This window comes from Arachis hypogaea, chromosome 16 (genome assembly GCF_003086295.3).
Source record: "Arachis hypogaea cultivar Tifrunner chromosome 16, arahy.Tifrunner.gnm2.J5K5, whole genome shotgun sequence".
NCBI lineage: Eukaryota > Viridiplantae > Streptophyta > Magnoliopsida > Fabales > Fabaceae > Arachis > Arachis hypogaea.
In genome coordinates, this window is record NC_092051.1 from 8,186,276 (window position 1) to 8,209,759 (window position 23,484).

Here is a 23,484-nt window from a genome sequence, read left to right on the forward strand (position 1 = left end):
ATTGTGTGTAATCGTTATCGTTTGTATTTGGACTCGGATTTTAGCCATCTTAATTAATTCACAGATGAAGAGAAACTAGTTCATAACATTTTTTTTTTCTCTCTGTCTCTCTCAATTGGCTAGTAGAAGTTGACAAAATTTCTTACATGTCAAATAAAAACAGAACCTAATTGATGATTGAATTAATTTGTCAAACAAATATAGTCTTTTGAAAATATTGGATGATAGTTATGTTTGATACAATAACCTAGATAATTATTGGAATGAGAGGAGCTTCACATGCTGCAGATTAAAAAAATAATTGGTGTTTTTATGTTGCCTTCTAATAATTGGTTGCTGATGAATCTTTAATTGTTAAATAATGTATAATTATGACTTGATCATCCATGTAACACTATAGAAATTAAATTTGATAGTTTTTTAAAACATATTTATGATACAAGCAATCGATGGAAGAATCCACAAATGAATCGAAATTATTTTAACTTTGAACATTAGTTCATTTAAAAATAAATTAAAAGTAGTTCAAATTTAAATAAACAGACAAAAAATTTAATTATCAACAAAAATATATCTAATTTATTTTCTAGATGTGAATAAGCACACATTCCAAAGCTTTTACTAAAATGTACTCACATAATTAGCAACTATTTAATAAATCAATTGAGCCATGTTGTACAAGTCTTAAGCACTGTAAAAACCAAAATCTGTGTTAGCAATACATACATAAGGCTGAATTTTTTAGAGGAATTTTAACAAACATTTAGTGTGCAGGTTTCATTAAATAAAAAAGTTTCATACTAATATGTTTGACAATTAAAAAAAAATAGTAAAGACAGACGTATATTTGAATTCAAATCATCAAAGTGTCATAGTAGATATAGGTTTATTTGTTGTAATTTTTTTATAATGGAACATAAAGAGTATATAGTATATAAGATGTAATAATTTAACGAATAATTTTTTAGAGATTTTTTATTTTTTTTAAAATGAGAAGAACTTATTTTTTTCACTCTCTCAATTCCTTCTTTTCTTTCAAAATAGACGTTTACGCTCAGTTTTCTCTAAAAAAATATTTCAGATTCTCCACAAAAATTAGACGAAAATCCAGTGCTATGAACAAGTAATTTGATCCGAACAAACGCAGTAGAATCTGAAATATTTGTGAGAAATTTTGATAAAAGATTTTAAATTTCTTTTGTTGCAGTTTTGAGAAATCAAAATCAACCGAAAAAAATGCAAAACCTACTCAAGTAAACAAATCAACGAAAAAAGATGGGAAAATGCAAAACAAATCAATGAATATAACAAAGAAAACTTCAAAAAAAGAGAGACTAAAAACCTGAAAGAAAAGTTTTGAGGATTTTTTTTTTCAGAAATAAAATATAAAAAAATAATTATTTTTCTATACATAATTTTTTAATTTTAGTTTTTCAAATACAATTTTAGTTCAATTATTTTTTATGTACTCTTTATGTATTTTTTATTTTTTTAATATTAATATTATTTATTTTTAATACATATAATTAAACTCTTATGCTCATTAGTCATTTTTATTATTTGTCTTTTATGTGTAAATTTATATTCATACTCATTTTTTTATTATATTTTTTTAACAAAGCCGTCTCCCTTATGATATCACTGCCTATTGTGTGTAATTGTGATCGTCTGGGACTCGGACCCGAATTTCAGCCATCTTAGTTAATTTAGACTGCGTTTGTTTTTAGAGACAAGACAGAACATGATATTGGGACAGTGATAATAGGATGAAAACACTAAAAATTATTGTTTGTGTATTGTGTTTGGATACATATACAAGACAAGAATGTAATGTTCAGTGTTATGTTTGGATACACATGGACAAGACTAAAATATTATATGAAATGACTAAAATAACCATATGATTCTAAATTTTCTACATCAAGTACAAACTAATTTAATAGAAAATGAGAATACGTAGGAGTACAGGCAAAACTTGAAAAAACGTCTGAAGAGACCAAAAATTTTAATAAAAAAATATATAATAGTATTTATATTAAAATAAAAATTATAAATATATTTATTTTATTTTTAAATTTATTATTAATATATAGGAATACATATGGTTAAGATTAATAAAAAAATAGATCTGAGTTTGATTAATAAAAAAATTTGTTTAGATTAATATGCCGAATTAATTTTAAATAAAAAATCAGTTTTAAAAAAGAATTCGTTTTTACATGGGAAAAAAAATTAGTTTTTGCACATAAAAATCTATTTTTATTTAGAAAACCAATTTTTTTTAATCTAAAGACTGATTTTTCTTTAAATTATATAAAATCAATTATAATTTATAAAGTATTTTTTAGCAATTTAAAAATCAATTTTACTTTTAATAATATTTATTTTTCAAAAGTTTCAAGACTAATTATAGAAAAAATAAGAAGGGATAAAATAGTGGAATAATAAAAAATATCTATGGATAAAAAGGGAAACAAAATTTATAAAAAAGTCGTGTCCACTCCTCCAAATTCCGTGTCTATCATTGTCCTTCGTAAAATAGTGGACACAAAAATATAAAAAACTGTCTCGGAGACAATGTGTTCCGTGTCCATGTCTCTACTTTCAAACACATTTTAAACATGTACTGTCCATGTCTCTGTGTCCTGTCTCTGAAAACAAACGCTACCTTACAAATGAATGGAAACTAATTTATATTTGAACATATAAAAAAAAACTCAATTATTACTAAAAATACATTCATGTATTAAAATTTCTCAAATATAGCCAAAATGCATCCAAATTTCAAATGAGCTTCCAATAAACTAAAAATAAATTGAAATTATTTCAGCCTTGAACATAAGTTAATTCATAAATTAACCGAAATTCTTTAGACTTTGAACATAATCTATAATTCTTTAGCATGTTGGAATAAATTAATTTCATTAACTCAGATCATTCATATTGAATTATCAAAAAATATAATATAATGCGGAAGCGTACCTTTACTTATAAGAGTCAGAAATTAATGGAAGAATTTGGATCTTGTGGTTCTTTCGATCTTCCTTAACCAAAGCCTTCTGTATTTCTAGGCGGCTGAACTGCAACTCTTTTGATGAGAAAAAAGCAACAAAGGCGGCTTTGGTATATTGGAGACCGAAACCCTGAAGGTCTATTTATATTTGAGCATGACACCCATTAGACCCTAAATCCCAAATAAAATAGTATCTAAAGCCCAAAAGATAATATATCTAAAATTCAAAAAAGATAATTACCTAAAGAACAAAAGATAATATCCGGTTTTATTCTCATTTAATTCCAAATCAAAAGTAATAATGACTTATTCAATTAGCATTTATAACAATAAATGAGATCATCATTATATAAGTCATTTAATTTGAAATAGCATAATTTGTGATTATAATTAATATATGTATTGCCCACAAATAAATTAGGAAGTTAAATAATTTCCTAACAATCTCCCACTTGGGCTATACATATATTTTTTCTTAACATAATCACATCTTATAAATTTTATGCACGCATATGAATGCTATTTCTCTCATTACTTTAACAATCTGGTTCGTCTCATACATTAGATATGAAACTACCGCAGCTTTTATCACATTAATGTCGTGACTAAACCACGACAATCACCATCCTAATATACTTAACGATATAGATCAAATTTGGATGAGTAATATGGAAATTACATGCCAAGTGATCTCATATATGTCTATTTCCAGCTGGTCCAACTTTATTGAGATCAAACACAAAATAAATATTACAAAATGAACATTTCATACAACATGAAATAAACCATCAACTTAATTCTGCAGAAAAATAATTCAATATATGTCATAGGTCATATAGCATAAAATAACTCCCACTAAACCAAGGTATCACTAATATTGACACTCATCCGAACAGTGTGCTCATGAAAAGACTTTAGGGATCAATTTCTTGGTTAATGAGTCTGCTAGCATATACTCTGTTCCTATATGTCCTATGGAAATCAGTTTTTCTTAAACTTTCTCCTTGACAACTAAGAACTTGATGTCTGTATGCTTCGATTTTGTCAAGCTCTTATTGTTATTGAAGTATAGTACTGCTGACTTATTGTCACAAAATATCTTTAATGACCTTTCAATGTCATCTACTATATGAAGCTCAATGACAAAATTTCACAACCATATGCCATGAAATCGGAATCAGAGTACCCAATGATCTCCAAATTTTCTGATCTCCGATAAGTAAGCATGTAATTCTTTGTTCTCTTTAGATAACGCATTACGCGTTTAACAGCTATCCAATGATCTATGCTCGGATTGCTCAAGTATCTACCCAACATTCCCAATATAAATGATATATCAGAATGTGTGCAGACTTGAGCATACATTAAATCCTCTAGTGCTGATGCATAAGGTTTATCATGCATTGCTGTCTTCTCAAAATCATTTTTAGGGCATTGCTTGAGACTGAACTTGTCTCCTTTAGTTACGGGTGTGTCCATTGGTCTACATCTTTCTATGCCATATCTATTTAAAATTTTTTCGATATAGTTATTTTGTGATCATCCAAGAATACCTTGAGAGCGATCTCTTAGTATCTCGATTCCTAATACAAAAGAGGCATCACCAAGATCTTTCATTTCGAATTTGTTCGATAGAAATTTTTTAGTTTCAGGCAACAAGCCTATATCGTTACTGACAAGTAGAACGTCATCAACATGTAAGACCAAAAAGATATATTTACTCCCACTGAACTTGCGGTATACACACTCATCTATGATATTTACCTCAAAACCATGAGGTAATGACTTGATGAACTTGTGATACCATTGACGGAAAGCTTGTTTGAGACCATAGATGGATTTTCTCTTTTCTCTATTGGATCTCCTTAGTGACACTTCTTGAGGTTGTTGAGCTTGCTGTATGGATTGGGATTGAGGAGGATTCTCATTATTTTCCTGTGCTGTAGTAGTATCTTGAGAAACAACGATATTCTCATTGTTCTCTTGTACTGTAACTGGATCTACAGTAGAATTTTTATTGTGCTCTTGTACTATAAATGTGTCTTGAACAATAATAGGTATAAAGACCAGATCATTGTCAGTTACAGAATCCTCATCAAAAGCAACATTCCTAATATTTCCTTCCCCCCAAACTCAACATCTTCAAGAAATCTCGCATTTTCCGTTTCAAAAATAGACCTTGATGCAGGATTGTAAAACTTGTACCCCCGTGAACGCTCAGCGTAGCCAACAAAGTAGCAACTAATTGCCCTTAAGTCCAATTTTCTTTCATGCGGCCTATAAGGTCGCGCCTCAGCTGGACATCCCCAAATATGCAAATGCTTTATACTGGGCATTTTTCCAGTCCAAATTTCATATGGGGTTTTGTTAACTGCTTTGCTTGGCACCCTATTAAGGATGTACACTGCGGTCTTTAAGGCTTCTTCCCAGAGTGATTCAAGCAAGGAAGAATGACTAATCATATTTCTCACCATGTCCTTAAGAGTTTGGTTCCTTCGCTCTGCAACACCATTCATGCTAGGTTTGCCTGACATGGTGTATTGCGGAACATACCACACTCCTCTAGAAAAAGAGTAGAAGGCCCGGGACGTTGCTCACCTGAACCATCATATCTTCCGTAGTATTCACCACCACGATCAGATTTGACAGCTTTAATTTTCTTTTCAAGTTAAAGTTCAACTTCAGCTTTGAAAGACTTGAAAACATCCAAGGCTTGGAACTTTTCATGAATTAAATATAGATACCCGTAACGAGAGTAATCATCTATGAACGTAATAAAATACCGTTGTCCATTCCAAGAGACAGTAGAAAATGTGCCACATATATCGGTATGTATCAGTTCTAAGACATCTTTAGTTCTCTCGGCACCTAATTTCCTTTCGTTTGTCGTTTTTCCCTTTATGCACTCAATACAGACTTCAAAGTCCACCAAATTTAGGGGTCCAAGAATTCCATCCGACACGAGCCTCTGAATTCTCTGTTTAGAGATGTGACCTAGGCGTTTGTGCCATAATGATGTCGAATTCTCATTTAGTTTTCGTTTTGTACCCGTTTGCAGTATTTTATTATTATAGGAATTTAAGTTAAGCCTATATAAATTATCCACCAAATGACCAAAGCAAATTTTATTCGAATTATAAACGAGACTGACTTTATTGTCTTCGAACGAACAAAAATAATCTGATTTGTCCAAACGAGAAATAGAAACCAAATTCCATCTAAGTGACGGTACATAAAATGTCTCTAATAAATCCAAGTAAAATCTACTCGTGGAACATAATCTAAAGGTTCCTATAGCTTTGACTGCAACTATATTGCCGTCTGCCACGTAAATGTATCTTTCAACATCACTTGGCGGTCGGCTCCACAAGCAACCCTGCATAGTAACACTTACATGAGTAGTAGCAGCAAAATCTACTCACCAAGTATCAACAGGTGCATAACTTAAACTAGCCTCAGAACAAACGAAAGTAAGAATTATATCCTTCTTTACACGTCAGGTGGCATATTTGGTACAATCCTTCTTCATGTGTCCCACCTTCTTACAGAAGAAATAAGTTGAAACTTGATCTTATTTCTTAACCTTTTTCAGCTGAGAAGGCACATCCGCAGTAGTATCACGCTTTCTTTTATACTGAGAAGATGAAGGCATGTGAGCACTTTCAGTCTTATCTTGCTGTAGCCTCTCTTCTTCTTGCACACAGTGAGATATAAGCTCATTTAAGGACCAAGTGTCCTTCAGAGTGTCATAACTCACTTTGAATTACCTAAAGTGTGCAGGAAAGGAAATCAAAATGAAATGCATGAGTAAATCTTCAGACAACTCTAACTTTAGTGCTTTCAATTTTGAAGCAAGATGAGACATTTCCATAATGTACTCCCTTATGTTCCCTTTACCTTTATACCTCATGGAGACAAGTTTGCTCAAAATACTACTTGCCTCCGCCTTTTTATTCTTAGTAAAGAATTTTTCAACATCCTTTAGGAACTGTTTGGCATCTTTATCCTCAGTAATTGAGTCCCGAAACGCTTCAGGAATTGAGCGTTTCATGATCATAATGCTCATTCGATTGGAAGTGGGTTTCTCCTCTCGAAGAACTATATCTAGATCCATACAATCGAAGATAAACTCCACGGTATCCTTCCAAACTTTAAAGTTTGAACCATTCGGCATAGAAATACTGCTAATTTGTGCAGAAACATTGGTAGCTGAAGCCATAGTTTCTGGATTAGAACAAAAAGAACATGCAGTAAACATTAGTTAATTAATGAGAAAAAATATCCATATTAAGATATCTAGCACAACATTAATTTTCAATCTTTGGATAGAAAAATTAACTGTAAGTGATACTCTCATTGCAGTAATCAAATATTGTCAAAATTCCTGTCACACACTAAGCCTTTCTTTGGACCGACTTAATGCGCACATGGAAACTTAAACTTCACAACCTATTTATTACCGCATATATTTTCTATTAATTGGCCAAACAATAACCTTCCTTTGGGCCGATTATTGACCGCATAATTAAGAAAATAAATAAAAATGTGCAATACTTATTATTTGGCCAAACAATAAACTTCTTTGGGGCGATTATTGTCCGCATAAATAATAAACATTACTTTATTCTTAATTAGTTACCCAAACATGTATTTACCATCAATATGTGTATACAATTCGACCAAATATAGACTTTTCTTTGGGCTGACTAATATTCGCATGAATTACATATCACCATATTCCTAATGTTTTAAATAAATCAATTTTCACAAAAGAGGCTACTTCAACAGCATAATGTTCAATCAATTTATTCCAAAACCAAATCTTTATAAAATAAATGGGTATACTAATCCAAATTGTTACAAATTTTTTTATGTAATAATTAAATAATATTTTTATTATTCAAATATTATTAATATATACACATAATTTGACCAAATATAAATCTCTTTTTGGATTGATTAATATTCACATAAGTTATTATACCTAATAATCATTATATCCCAAAAAAGATTATTAATCAATTTTATTCCAATTAATGGTACACAAACAGATCGGAGACGATCAAAGATTAGCAATAGTTTATTACTATTTAAAAAACAAATCAATTTATTACTTAAAAAAAAAATTTTGCTAAACTAATAAAAGAAAGACCGTCTCATGTAAAATATATACATGTCTCAATATATAATCAAATAATGATATATATATATATATATATATATATATATATATATATGATTAATATACATATATGATTAATATACATATATTTATATATATACCAAAGTAACCCAAACGGCGACATATTATATATGTGAAACAATACCAAAAAAACACATATATGCACACAGTCGCAACATCTAATATATATATATATATATATATATATATATATATATATATATATATATATATGCAATATCATAATGTAATATGTAACGCATATATATATTGATCCAGAGAAAATAAAAATGGAATATTTTGATGATTAAATTATGGATGGCTTTGATATCACTCGTTGGAATAAATAAATTTCATTAATCTAGATCATCCATGTTGAATCACCAAAAAATATAATATAATGCGGAAACTTACCTTTACTCATAAGAGTCAGAAATTGATGGAAGAATTTGGATCTTGTGGTTCTTTCGATCTTCCTCAACCAAAGCTTTTTGTATTCTTAGGCCGCTGAACTGTAACTCTTTTGATGGGGAAAAAGCAACAAAGGCGGCTTTGGTATACTGTGGACCGAAACTCTGAAGGTCTATTTATATTTGAGCATGACATCATTAAATCCTAAAACCCAAATAAAATAGTATCTAAAACCCAAAAAATAATATATCTAAAATCCAAAAAAGATAATTATCTAAGGAACAAAAGATAATATCTAGTTTTATTCTCGTTTAATTCCAAATCAAAAGTAATAATGACTTATTCAATTAGTATTTATAACAATAAATGAGATCATCATTATATAAGTCATTTAATTTAAAATAGCATAATTTGTGATTATAATTAATATATGTATTGCCCACAAATAAATTAAGAAATTAAATAATTTCCTAACATAACATTGATGGCGGCAATAACAACCATTATCATCGTCTCTAGATATACACATATGTACAGGAACAAGCCATATTTAACTAGGTTTTTTTTTTCATTATAAATTAAAAAAAAACTATTATTTCTCCAATAAAAATATGGCGTATTCCTGTATACTCCTACATACTTTGAAGAGGATGATAGTGAAATTTAAGAATTTGAATTAGTCATTTTTTTTAAATTTAAAATTGAGTTCTCCGGGAGCTAGCCGAACTCTATAAAAAAATTATAGAGTTCGACGGGTGCGGCAAAATTGTTTTAGAAAAAAAATCGTATTTGAAAAATTAAGGTTAAAAAATGAGATTTTGAAAAATAATAAATTTTTTATTTTATTTTAGTGAAAAATCCAAAGTTTCGAGCCAGACTTTGGAGTATTAAAAACAAGTTAAAAAATTGGATCGACTGATTAGATCGGTTTAACCACAAACCAAATACTTTTTACATTTTAGTTTAGCATAAAAAATTACTACATTTAAAACTGTTTACAAACTGTTAAACCGGCCAAAAATCGGTCGATCAGACCAAATTCAAACTCAGTCGGTTTTCATAAAATATTTGTTTGGATTATTTTATTTTATTTTATATAAGACAAATAAAAAGACAAAAAAAATTATACAAGACCATTGTATAAAGAAACGTGATAGACATATAACGTATTTTTTTATTAGTTTAAATTTAAAAATAATTTTATAACATCTTTTTAAACATGAATAATTAACTTAAAAAAAATTTTAAGCCACTTTAATTATTTGGCAATTTTCTTTATTTTATTTAACTAACATAGTAGACATTAATTAAAAATATTTGATCCTTTAACTTTTATTCTGTATGGGTTTTATCACATATTTTTCTTTTCTTTCAAAATTCTTTAATTGGTTATTGGTGTAGTTTATCTGAAATAAATATGTTTTACCCTTTGAATTGTCTCATTCTAACTTTTTTATATTTATAATCTAACTTTTTTATTTATATTTTTTTTTATTATCCACGGTATCTTTCAATCTAAAGCAGGAGCAGGGACAGAGTTAGCATAAAATTTGGGGAGGAACAAAAGTTTAATTTTTGAATGTAAAGAGATCAAAATAAAATTTTTTAGCAGGTTAAACCAAAATTTACACACAATTTATAAGAAAAAATTAAAATCCAGAGACGAGTAGTGTTTTATCTAAAGAACCTAAGACTTATGACCAATGACATTTGATGTAGTATTTTAAATTTAGAAGATATTTTAAAGTTTATATTAGACTATTTTAAAGTATAGGTAAACAATGAAAAAATTAAACAATATAAACAATAAATATATCGGATGTTCATTTTACTAGTATACGGATAGTTATTTTAATATTAAAATTTAGAGGATTAATTTGGAGGTGTAATGTGTTTTTATTTGATTAGTAGTTGTTCATATTGTTCAACAAAGTTATTGTCCCCTAGCATTCCCCATAATTTATTTATTATTTTAATATAAAATAATTTTTGGGAGAAGAGTGTAATGGAGACCATTGACGAGCTAAACCTCATCTCAAAGAGAGTGAATTTTGGTAATTCAGGCCATGGTTGTGATGTCAAACATGATGTCCCGGCCGTGTTCTTCTCAAATGGGGGCTATACCGGCAATGTGTACCACGAATTCAACGATGGAATCATTCCTTTGTACATTACCTCCCAGCATTTCAACAAGAAGGTTGTGTTTGTGATCCTTGAATATCACAATTGGTGGATCACCAAGTACGGAGACATTCTTTCTCACCTTTCGGATTATCCGGCCATCGATTTTAGAGGAGACAACAGGACTCATTGCTTCCCTGAAGCCATTGTTGGCCTTAGAATCCATGATGAGCTCACGGTGGATTCGGCTTTGATGCAAAGGAACAAGAGCATTGTTGACTTTAGAAACCTTCTCGATAAGGCCTATTGGCCGCGGATTCATGGATTGATTCAAGATGAAGAAAGGGAAGCACAAGAAAAGTTAAGAAAACAAATGTCTTCATCCCCATCATCAGAATCGGAACCAGAATCAGAATCTCCACAGAAACAAGAGTACATAATTAAGCAAAAAGTACAAGAGAATCCTTTGAAGAAACCCAAGTTGGTTATTCTCTCTAGAGACAAATCAAGAGAAGTAACAAATGAAAATTCTATGGTTAAAATGGCTGAGGAAATCGGCTTTGAAGTCGAAGTCTTGAAGCCAGACAGAACAACAGAATTGGCCAAGATTTATAGGTCACTGAATGCAAGTGATGTGATGATCGGCGTCCACGGCGCAGCAATGACACATTTCTTGTTCTTGAGGCCTGGCTCAGTGTTCATTCAAGTTGTTCCTTTGGCACAACTTTGCAGAAACATATTATGGTGAACCTGCAAGAAAACTTGGTTTGAAGTACATTGGCTATGAAATTCAGATTAGAGAGAGTTCTTTGTATGAGAAATATGATAAGAATGATCCTGTTCTAAGGGACCCCCAAAGCATCACAAAGAAAGGTTGGGAATTCACAAAGAAGATTTATCTTGATAGCCAAAATGTTGTGTTTGGTCTCAGAGGATTTAGAAAAAGGTTGCAGCATGCTCAATAATAATTTTTTTTCAATTTGTTCTTTTGTTTCATTTTACTTCTCTATGTTCATTCTTTGAAATGTAGAAAGAAAGAAAGATTACATTTTTTTTAGTATTGAGCATATTATACAGCAAAATACTTAAAAATGAATTATAGAATGTGTAAGTATAAGAGCAACAACTTTCCATTTTGGTATTAATAAATTAAGGATTTAATTTGTAAATTTAATTCTGATACATAATACATGTATCTAATTAAGTAACACCACATAGTAAAAATAACTACCTTTTACACTAATCGAGTGAATAGTTATCTAAAAAAACATATGATTGTACGAAACATGTACTCTTAATTTAAATTTATTGATGAGTTTTAGTATCTTACACAAATATTTGACTTAACTGTTCAATATTTTTTAAGTTGGTACAATAAAATTCAGTTTTTATTCAGCCTTTAAATTTAATATTTTATTATTTTAATTTTTTAATTAATCATATTTTCTATTTTTAAGAAATCACTTTTATTTTTAATATTTATCACTATAAAATTTGTAACCATTTGCAATACATTAATTTTTTGCAAACAAACCATAAAAGTAATAAAACTTGTAACAACTTTTTGTGTACTAATTTTTAAAAAATCATTAAAGTTTTCAAAATTAATTAAACTCACTTCAATTATTTTTTTATTCAAAACATTTAAAACTCATGTCAAAAAGACAAAAACACATCTAAAATTAAATAAACATAATCACATTTAAAATTATGTATTAACATATCTAAATTATTGTCATTATAGTTCTAAATTATATATTGAACACAGAAAAAAATTAAATTCAAATACACATTCAAAATTATAAGAATGCATCCTAAATATTTTATTAACACATTCAAAACTCAAGTAAAAAAACTTATATATATATATATATATATATATATATATATATATATATATATATATATATAAAAGAACATAATGAACAACGTAAACACATCCAAAATTAAGTATAAATTTATGGTGAATACTACCCAACTCCTCTAAAATAACATATAAGTTACCTTTCATTATATGTCACATTGTAATTGGTCCTTATCTTAACCATAGTTGGGGCGCCAACGTCATCGCCATCTACTGCCCTCCCACACAACATTTCTTCCCAGTATAGCCAGCGCCTCTTTTTGCCATGGATCACTTCTTACCCACATAATTAATGGTTAATTTGGTTATTAAATTTTTTTATTAAAAAAATATATCTTTATTTAATTACGTGATAGAACATATATTTATATGTAAAATATAATATAATAAAATAAATCTATTCAAAGTATTTAAAAGTATAATTAAAATCATGAACATACAAATATAATAATAAAATTTGTACTCCAAACAAATAAACATATTTTTTTATCATACATATATTATTTAAAAAATAAATATATTATTAAAATTAATAACAGAAATTTAAAATGATAAAATTCAACTTTTTTACCTAATTTTTTATAGTATTTTTATTTTTTTAATTTTTAATTTATTAGTACTTTATTATTTAATTAATAATTAAACAAATTATTTTTATGAAAATTTATTTTTTGTATTATATTAGAGAAGAAACCAATATAACAGTTTAAAAAATAAATTGTATAAATATTTAAGAGATAAATATGAAATACATACCTAAGTAATGTTTAGTTTGGTTATTAAATTTTTTTATTAAAACAATTTTTTATTTAATTACACGATAGAACATATATTCATATGTAAAATATAATATAATAACTCTATTTAAAGTACTTAAAAGTATAATTAAAATCAGAAAAAATATATTTTTATCGCACATAAATTATTTTAAAAAAAAATAAATTGTTAAAATTAATAACACAAATTTAAAATGATAAAATCTAACTTTCTTACAAGTATTTTTTATAGTGTTTTTATTCTTTTAATTTTTAATTTATTCGTACTTTATTATTTAATTATATTTTACATATAAATATATGTTCCATCACGTAATTAAATAAAGATATGTTTTTTTAATAAAAAAATTTAATAACCAAATTAATCATTAATTATGTGAGTAAGAAGTGATCTATGGCAAAAAGAGGCGCTGACTATACTGAGAAGAGAGGTTGTGTGGGAGGACAGTAGATGGCGATGACGTTGACGCCCCAACTATGGTTAAGATAAGGACCAATTATAATGTGACACATAATGAAGGGTAACTTACATGTTATTTTTAGAGGGGGTTGGGTAGCATTCACCTAAATTTATATGTGTACATAAGAATATAATAAACAACATAAACACATCTAAAATTATAAGAATGGATTCTTAAGAGTGATGAGAAAAAAACAGAACAACAGAATAAAGCTTAAAATGACAAAGAAAGAAAATGAAAAGATAGAAAAATAGAATAGATTCTATGAGAAAAAGAAAAGTAGAAAACACAGTAAACGCAAAAAAGAGAGGAGGTTAATGAGAAGGGGAATGAATGAATTGAAACCCAGGCTGCTTGCTTCCATTTATAGACTAAGCAACAGGAGCGCCAACACGAGTTTATGGGTATTTCACAACATAGGAAAATGAATTTTGAATTTTAATTAATTTGATTTTTGTATGTATATTTAAATCGTAATATATTAATAATTAAATATATTAAATTTAAAACCGAAATTTAAAATTGAAATTTAAATTTTAAATTTTAATTTTATTTAATTTGTATTTTAAATGTGTATTTAATTTTAAAAAAATATTAAATTTATTTATAATTTTTAGATGTGTTTGTTTTATTTATTTTTTAAATTATTGTAATAAAAGGTTGAATATTGTACAACTTTTAAAGGATACTTAGTTAAATTGGTATTTAATTAGGTAATGCCACGTAGTAAAAATAACTATCTTTCACACTAACCACGGAAATGGTTATCAAAATTAAACTCTTAATTTAAATTTATTGATTAATTTTAGTATCTTACACAAATATTTGATTAAACTGTTCAATATTTTTTAAGTTGGTACATAATTTGGTGTACAACAATCCCTACAATTTACTTAGTATCATTGTCTTGTTGTATGTTAATGTATCTTCCAAATACAAAATAAAAAAATATATTGGTCTACTACTTAAATGTTAAAATGATTTGTTTGAATCTAAATAACATATTATTTTATTATTCAAAATATTAATGTGTGAGTTTGTATGATATTTGTAGCTGCATAAATTTGTTTATCAGGTTTAATGGGCATAATTATACCGATTTTTACTATGAATTTAGGCTTAATTTAAACACATTTTGGTTACTTTCACCAATTCACTTGAATCTTATGATTTACACTTTTTTCAATTATTTCTCTATTTCCTTGACCCATGCACTTATACTTAAATGACCTTACTCCTCATGTATTATGTCATTTTTCAATTTATGTGCAAGTTATATACTTATGTTTTGAAAGGTTCGACACAACAAATGGAGCAGAGTACAAATAGAACCCACTAAATAAAGAAAAAACTATACAAAATTAAAATTTGATACCCCTGTCATCTTTGACATTGTCCTCAACTAGGGCTGGCAATTCATACCCTACCCGCGGGTACCCAACCCGGTCCAACCCGTTCGGGTAGGGTAGGGTATGGTCCGGGTATGCCTGCGGGTAGGGTAGGGTACGGGTTTAGGGTGTACCCTACCCTACCCTACCCGCACCTCAAATATATAACACATATTTTATGAAAATTAAGTATATAGTGAAAGAAATAAGAGTTGAACCTACAACCTCTCTTATATAATGACTTACAATAAGTGAACAACCACTAAACTAGTTAGTCAATTTAGTAATTTAGAGTATTAGTTTGTTATTTTTTATGTTATTAATATGTATAAAATTTGAAATGATTGAATTTTATATTTATTTTGAAAAAAATTGATATATCTGCGGGTAGGGTAGGGTAGGGTAGGGTTTAGAACTTTAGGGTGCGGGTAGAGTTAGGGTTGAGAGATTCTCAACCCGCGGGTAGGGTAGGGTAGAGTTTTAATAGAATTTTCAACCCGCGGGTAGGGTTAGGGTAGGGTCCAAACCCTACCCTACCCTACCCATTGCCAGCCCTATCCTCAACAATAGAAAGGATCCACACATATTCACTCCTTGCAAGCTATATACTTGTAAAACTTATCTTCACAAATATAATTTTGAATCTAAATCTTCTCTTAGTATAGTCCTGCATCAACAAAATATTCATCTATCTCACTATTTTTAGTCTTCACACTAGCTAATTGGAACTTTATCATGCATATTGTGAATAATGGAAAATATTTGTTGACAAACAATTTCCTTTGCTTAAAAAAAATGAAGAACAATGTAAATAAATAATAAAATTAAAATTTATTAAATATCAAATATTGCACATCATCAAATCAAAGAAAGCAAAAAAACTAAGATCTATGTCTAAACACAAGCTAAGCTCTCAATGAACCCAAAGGCTCTGTACCACCCCTTAAATCCAGGGGAACAATAACGGAGGAAATTTCCTTTTACTCTTGTAAAGTCCAACACATCATCACAGGTATTATCCTTTAACCGCAGAGCAATAACTTTGTTTGGTATCTGCAACAACAAAGTCATCTCATCTTCACCATCTTCAATGAGATGGAGTATACTGCATGCATACCCTAAATTGAAGTAGTTTTTAAGAATTATTATCTGATAAATAGTTCGAAGATTTATACATCGTCGAAGATCAACGCTGTGCATCAGAACCCACCGTGATGAATAATCATCTTCCTTCAATCGGAAGATGCTTATACGATACTTAGAGTCAAATCCAACTGAATTCATGTAACCGCATGCAGGTGCAAGAACCCATCGATATCCGTAACCAGCAGCATCATGTTGATGATGTTGTTGCGGCAAGGGAGGCATGTCATCCTTCACGAGCTCTTCGTTCAGATCAAAACGCAGTGTCGTTTTGCTTTCTGTGTCGATCCAGTAAACTGAGTCTTTGAAATAAACACCACGTGCAAAATGCATGTTAATGGGAGCCGAGAAGGAAGAGCCGCAGTGCTTCCAAAAGGCACCGGATTCCGAGGAGTAAATCATGGTTCGGTAACTGTCTTCTTTCGAATACTCGCGATGATAAATGCAGATCAGCTTATAACCAAGAAATCGCAAGGGATCAAAAGCCAGAGAGTAGTAATACCTGAAACGTGATTCGTCAAACGATGGAAAGGGAGAAGGCAAGGGTTTCTTGTGTCCGGTGGTAGGGTTATAGATGAACGTGTCGCTCCTCGATTGGACAAGCATTAAGCCGTTGCAAGATTGTGATATACGTGAACGAGGCAGATCGAGGATTTTGGGGAAGAACGAAGCTGTTTTCTGATCCAAGTAGAAGAAGTTTAATTCCTGATGTGGAGAGTTGACGGGGGGATTTAAGAACAAACAGGAGATTCTTCGTTTTACGGTGGTGTGGCAGTGGCGGAAGTAAGGGGCGGAGATGAGAGAGCGCCACCGCTTGGAGACACGTTTGAAGGTTTTGACATCTCTCAAAGGAAGACGAACAAGAATTTGAGTAAGTAAGTAATCGTTTCCTTCAATTACTTCCATTGTGGAACGGATTAACTTTGTGTTGCGTTGCTCTCCACTTTGGTTCATATTTGAAATTTGAAGGTTTCTTATTTCAAAGGAAAAGTAAAGTATAGGTAGACAAGGTGAATAATGGATATGTTAAATGTTCAATTTAATAGGTATGAGATAGTTATTTTAATATTAGGGTTTAGAAAGTATTTTGGATGGAGTATTTTTTTTATTTTGTTGGGTTAATTTTAGAGTCCATTATTAACAAAAAATTATTGTCTACCTAACAAAATCTTATTTTAAATTAAAATTAATTATAACTATTAAATTTTTTTATTAAATTTAAAATTTAAATTAAAAAATAAAATAATTAATTATTTGTAATTTTTATTTAATATTTTTAATTATTATATTATTATTAGATTTTTTTAATTAAGATAGAAATTTTATTGATATGAAAAATTTGGGTCTAAATATAGGTCTCATATATCAGCAATTCTTTATTATTATATTGTCTATGCTAATAAAAAATATAATAATATTTAATTCGAATTAATATAACTATTTATTTTATTAAATAAAATTAATAATTAAATAATTTTTTGATAAAAATTATAGTATTTTTCACTGTATAACCTCATAAAATCAAAAGATTGACATTTAGCCATATTCATCAACGAATAGATAATATAGAGAACAAAATACACAATTAAATTAAATAGAGGTCTAAATTATATAATTCTACTAAACAGAAGAATGTTAGTTAAATTTCCTAAAAGCATATTCTTATGCAAATCGAATGAGCTTTATTCGAATAAAATAAACCAACACTAATTTGAATTTGACCAATTCGAATTATGCATACATGTAATCTTAGAATAGTTAGAATCAGGATGATTCGAATTATGCATGCAAGGGATGTCCCTAGTCATTCGAATGAGTCTGTTTCGATTTAATAGCATATTGAGTTCTATCTATAAATTGAATTTAGACTATTAAATTTAATGTAAAATTAAAATATTATTTTTTATTATAAAAAAGAGTACTTAATTTATTAATTTTTATATGTTATTTTTAAGTTAATAAATAAATAAATATTAATTTTATTATAATAATAAAAAATTATAGCATACTAAAATAGGATACTAAAAAAATACTATATAATATAAAATAAAATACTAAAAAGTATAAAAAATAATTATAACAAATTTAAAAATATAATATTATAATTTAAATTATATTTTTTTAATAATTATCTATTTAAAAGTGATTTTAACTAATATTATTCAAATAATATTCATTTTATTTTAAAATTAATTTTAGTATAAAATTATCAAACATAAATTAATTTTAACTCTTATTAATAAATTGAATTAAAAATAATATATAAAAATATACTAATATTTATTAAATTTTAATAACATATAAATATTTAACAACTTTTTAAATACTCTTTTAATAACATATTTATTAAATATTCTTTTTATAAATTATTTAAATACTCTTTTTATAAAGTATTTAAAATATATAAAAATGTACTCCTATTATAAAAAGAGTATTTAAAAAATTGTTAAATTTTTATATGTTATTAAAATTTAATAAATATGAGTACATTTTTATATGTTAATTTTAATTCAATTTACTAATAGGAGTTAAAATTAATTTATGGTTGAAAATTTTATATTAAAATTAATTTTAATAAAATGAATATTATTTGGATAATATTAGTTAAAATTACTTTTAAATATATAATTATTAAAAAAATATAATATTAAATTATAATATTATCTTTTTAAATTTGTTATAATCATTTTTTATACTTTTTTAAGTATATTTTTTTATATTATATAGTATTTTTTCTAGTATCTTATTCTAGTATGCTATAATTTTTTATTATTATAATAAAATTAATATTTATTTATTTATTAACTTAAAAATAACATATAAAAATTGATAAGTTAAGTATTCTTTTTTATAATAAAAATTAATATTTATATAAGTTATTTTACATTAAATTTAATAGTCTAAACTCAATTTATAGATAAAACTCAATATGCTATTAAATCAAAACAGACTCATTCTTTGACATGTGGGAGGAAAAAAAGATTACAATTTTTTTTAGTATTGAGGATGTTGTACAGCAAAATACTTTAAAATGAATTATAGAATGTGTAAGTATAAGAGTAACAACTTTCCATTTTTGTGTGAATAAATTAAAGATTTAATTTGTGAATTCAACTCTGATATATTGTCACACATGTATCTAGTTAAGTAACACCACATAGTAAAAATAACTATTTTTTACACTAACCGCCTGAATAGTTATCAAAAAACATATATGATCGCACAAAACTCTTAATTTAAATTTATTGGTAAGTTTTAGTATTTTACACAAATATTTAACTAAATTGTTCAATATTAAACTTATAACCCTACAATTGGCTTAAATTCTATGGAGAGATTGAAGTTGTTTGTGCAGTTTGCCCAACCAATGGTTAGGTATAGATTGAAAACTCCCATAGCAGGTTCTTTACTAATTTATTTATTTTCTGTAAAATTTAATCCCTTAATTTTACATATAAATATATAAAACTTCAGCTTCTTGAATGAACTTGAGGTTGCATCATTGAGGTGTGAGGTAGTTAATTGGGGAATGACATTCATGTTGCTGTGGGTCTAATTTCTTTGGTAACAACACATGTTACAATGTGACTTGAGAACTGATCCCTGCATTTTCTATTGTTCTTTATAAAATTATTATTGCTTTTATCTTATTTATTTTAGTATAATAACATTTTGTTACTATGAAATGGAAAAGATGTAGTTCTCAGTTATAAATCTAAATTTGATGAAATGAAAATGGTCGTAGTTCTCAGCTATAAATCTAAATTTGATGTATTATTTCAAAATAGAGTTTGTGGAATATTACGATATTGCTTTTTACAATATTCGAAGAAGATTATGTATGAGTAACAGGGGAACAAAAAGATTTAACCATCAAAAAAAGTTAACAGCAACATCAATTGAATGTCAATTAATTCACAGTTAAATTGATATCAATTGATATTTTCGTGTGTTTTTTAGTTGATTGCAAATCTCATATTTTTTGTTTTGAATCCATTTCAAGTTCTTTTATTAGTAGTCATTATTTGATTTATTGACTTTTGCTAAATTTTCTGTTATTTGATCTGTAATACATTTTAATAAAGTGTTTGTTATGATGTCTATAGATAGTTACTTAGTTTATTAAAAAAAATAAATATTAATATTTAATTTAAAAATATAAATATAAATAATTTTTAAATATTTAAAATTTATCATAAAAGATAACTTTATCAAATTTTTTACACCAAATTTTTAAAAAACTTATTTTTTAATAAAAACAACAGAGCACATAAAAAAATACCTAAATATAAATATTGTTATATATTGTTTCAATTTTATTTTTTTTTTAATGACTAATTTTATTATTCTTTACTTACTCTTTATGTACTCTTTATTTTTTTATTAATATTATTTGTTTTAATACGTATAATTGAACTCTTATTATTCATTTTTATTATTTGTCTTTTATGTGTGAATTTATATTCACACTTATTTATTTTATTTTATTTTCTTTTATAATATTATGTTTTTATTTATTTTTTATTCTATTTTTTCTTTTCGTATTATAATGTAAATATACCTATCATATTAATATAATAAAAATATTTTAAGTATTTATTTATAAATATATATTTTAAAATATAATTAATTTTAATAAAATATTTAAATATAAGTTTTGTGTCATTGTCTTTTTCATTTAAATAAATTTTTACATATGAGTTGTTAAAATAATTTAATCAACTTTAGCATTAAAAAAAAAGATACAACTTATATTAATTTTACCCATAGTATCTTGTGATGCACGGCACTTAATCAGTTTATTTTTTAGAATGGATTTGTTATTCTGCTGTTGTTTTTTTTTTTATTTCTGAGTAAATGGAGTATGCTGTTTTTGAATTTTAATGGATAAATTTATTGATTTCTGATTTAAGGTGATTAATTGTTGCTGTTTTTTAATTTTTGTTGATTGTTCTTAATTCCTGATTCTGTTCAGTCTCTTGTGTTGTTAATAATGGTATTTTTGATTGAATTTATCCTTTTGAGAGATACTGTTAGTGTGTGTTATCTTATTAGGTTGTTTTGTTAACTTTGATTTACCTTATTAGATTGTTTTGTTAACTTGTTTTGATTATTAGGTCGTTGTGTTGTTTTTTGAGATTTTGATAACTTATTAATTCAATAAATTGTTTTTGTTGTGGTTTGTTGTTCTTGATCTTGATTTTATTATTGTTGTTTTGATCTTAATTTGATAATTTATGTTTTTATTGAATGATTATCTTATTAATGATTATTGATTAGCTCTGGCTGCTCTGTTCTGCTGCTGTTTTGTGTTTTGTGATATGGTGCTGGTGATGTGCTGCTTGTGTTTCTATTTTGTAACTTAGTTATGCCTAGATTGTGACTGCTCTGTTCTTGCTGTTCTTTAAATGCTGGAAATAGACTGCTTCTGCCTGGGTTGTGAAAATAGACCATCCTTTAGATTTAATTATTTTTGTCAGGTAATTATTAGTTGGACAATTATAATGTTTAGGATTTTTAATTTGTTGTGTTTGGAATATGAAGGATGAGCTTAAGGAGAAGTTTGCTAGAAACTATATGATCTTAAGGACTCCCAACACTGCGTTTGTGTTCAAATTCCGCACCCATTTTGGAGGGGCAAATTCACTAGTTTTGGTTTGATTTATAATTATTGACAATGTTAAGAAGTATGAATCTAAGTACAGATTTATTAGCGTAACATAACTCCATTTTTTTTTGTTCTTCTGATATGATTTTTGTTCGTAAGTGTAATTGCTATAAAATAAGAAACACTTTCATTCAATTAAGATGTATTTCTTTCGATCTTTGTAAATTGTAAGACTGGTATGTTAGTGCATACTAATATTAATTGTTATTGGATAAACTCTATGTATAATAACGTAGTACTCCTTCCATTCTTGTCAGTTATTGGATGAACTCTATGTAGTCTAACTATAATAACATAGGACTCCTTCAATTCTTGTCAATTATTGGATGAACACTATGTATAATAATATAGTATTCCTTCAATTTTTGTCAATGCTGTTCTTAACATAATTTTAATATGTCTACTCCTTCATATTTGGAGTTTATATATTTTTTTAAGATTTTAAGATTTTGGTTTATGATATTTTATATATTTTTTAAATTTAGAAGATATTTTAAATTTTATATTACTGTAATTACGTTTTAAGAGAGTTTATTTATAATTTATTTATTATTTTATTATAAACAATTTTTTTAATTGGATCACAATTGAACCAGTTAAACTAATAAACTAATAAATCAATAACTAAAATGGTTCGATAACCAGTACGATTTTTAGAACCTTGGTTTATTGTTAATGTAAGTGTCAAGTCACTTCGATTGCCACCTTACCTTCAATAAAATTTTGTACAATTTTCAAGTTTTACATTACACAATCAACTCCTATTTATAATCTATAAAAGTTGAGTCACCAAAAAATAATCTACAAAAGTTGATGTTAATTTTTTATATAATAAATTTTAGTCATTTTGTTTTTTTTAATAATGTCACATCAACACTTCTAAATATATGACAATATATAAAAATCAGTCAATTATCTTCAAAAAAAAAATTTACCTATTATTATTCAATCGAAATATAAATTACTAATTGAATACAATAAATAAATACATATAAAGTGTCATAATAATTATAATTATAAAAAATTTTAGTTACAAATATTTAAATTCCACATTATTTAGCTTAATTATACATATTATATAAGATTCTCACTACTATACTATTTAGTCTATTTACAAATCATATCTTGGCATAATATCTCTTTACTAAATACATTTAAATACATCATCATAGTTATAAAATTAATTCATCATTTTATAATATATTTTGGTATTTTCAGTTGAATTCATTTTTTTCTAACTTTCTTCTTTAATTATTTGTAAACAATGAAAATAACAAAAATATAGATTTTTACAACTCTAATATAAAAAAATTATGACTTTTTTAAAAATAAATGAATTCAAATTCCTAAAAACAATAATTTATAATCCAATTTGTATTATATTTTTGTTGAATAATTATATAGAATTATATACAAATTATCAAATAAATATTTTGTAAAATATTTTTAATATAAAA

The 23,484-nt window shown here is 26.9% G+C and overlaps 2 protein-coding genes across 2 annotated transcripts; one reads left to right on the plus strand and one right to left on the minus strand.

The window, feature by feature from the left end:
• Nucleotides 1-10,602: 10,602 nt before the first annotated feature.
• On the plus strand, nt 10,603-11,704 carry LOC112756562 (xylan glycosyltransferase MUCI21-like). The gene is given in 2 exon segments (XM_072219754.1): nt 10,603-11,450; nt 11,452-11,704. Coding segments are annotated over 2 exon segments (1,080 nt in total). The 5' UTR covers nt 10,603-10,611; the 3' UTR covers nt 11,693-11,704.
• Nucleotides 11,705-16,110: 4,406 nt separating this feature from the next.
• LOC112756563 (F-box protein At5g07610-like) lies at nt 16,111-17,313 on the minus strand. The gene has a single exon (XM_025805181.1). It carries the CDS (start codon nt 17,311-17,313, stop codon nt 16,111-16,113), a length of 1,203 nt encoding a protein of 400 aa, XP_025660966.1.
• Nucleotides 17,314-23,484: the final 6,171 nt, after the last annotated feature.

What these genes read in the sequence shown, in the direction of transcription:
- LOC112756563 (XM_025805181.1), bottom strand. Translation starts at nt 17,313, where the DNA reads ATGAACCAAAGTGGAGAGCAACGCAACACAAAGTTAATCCGTTCCACA.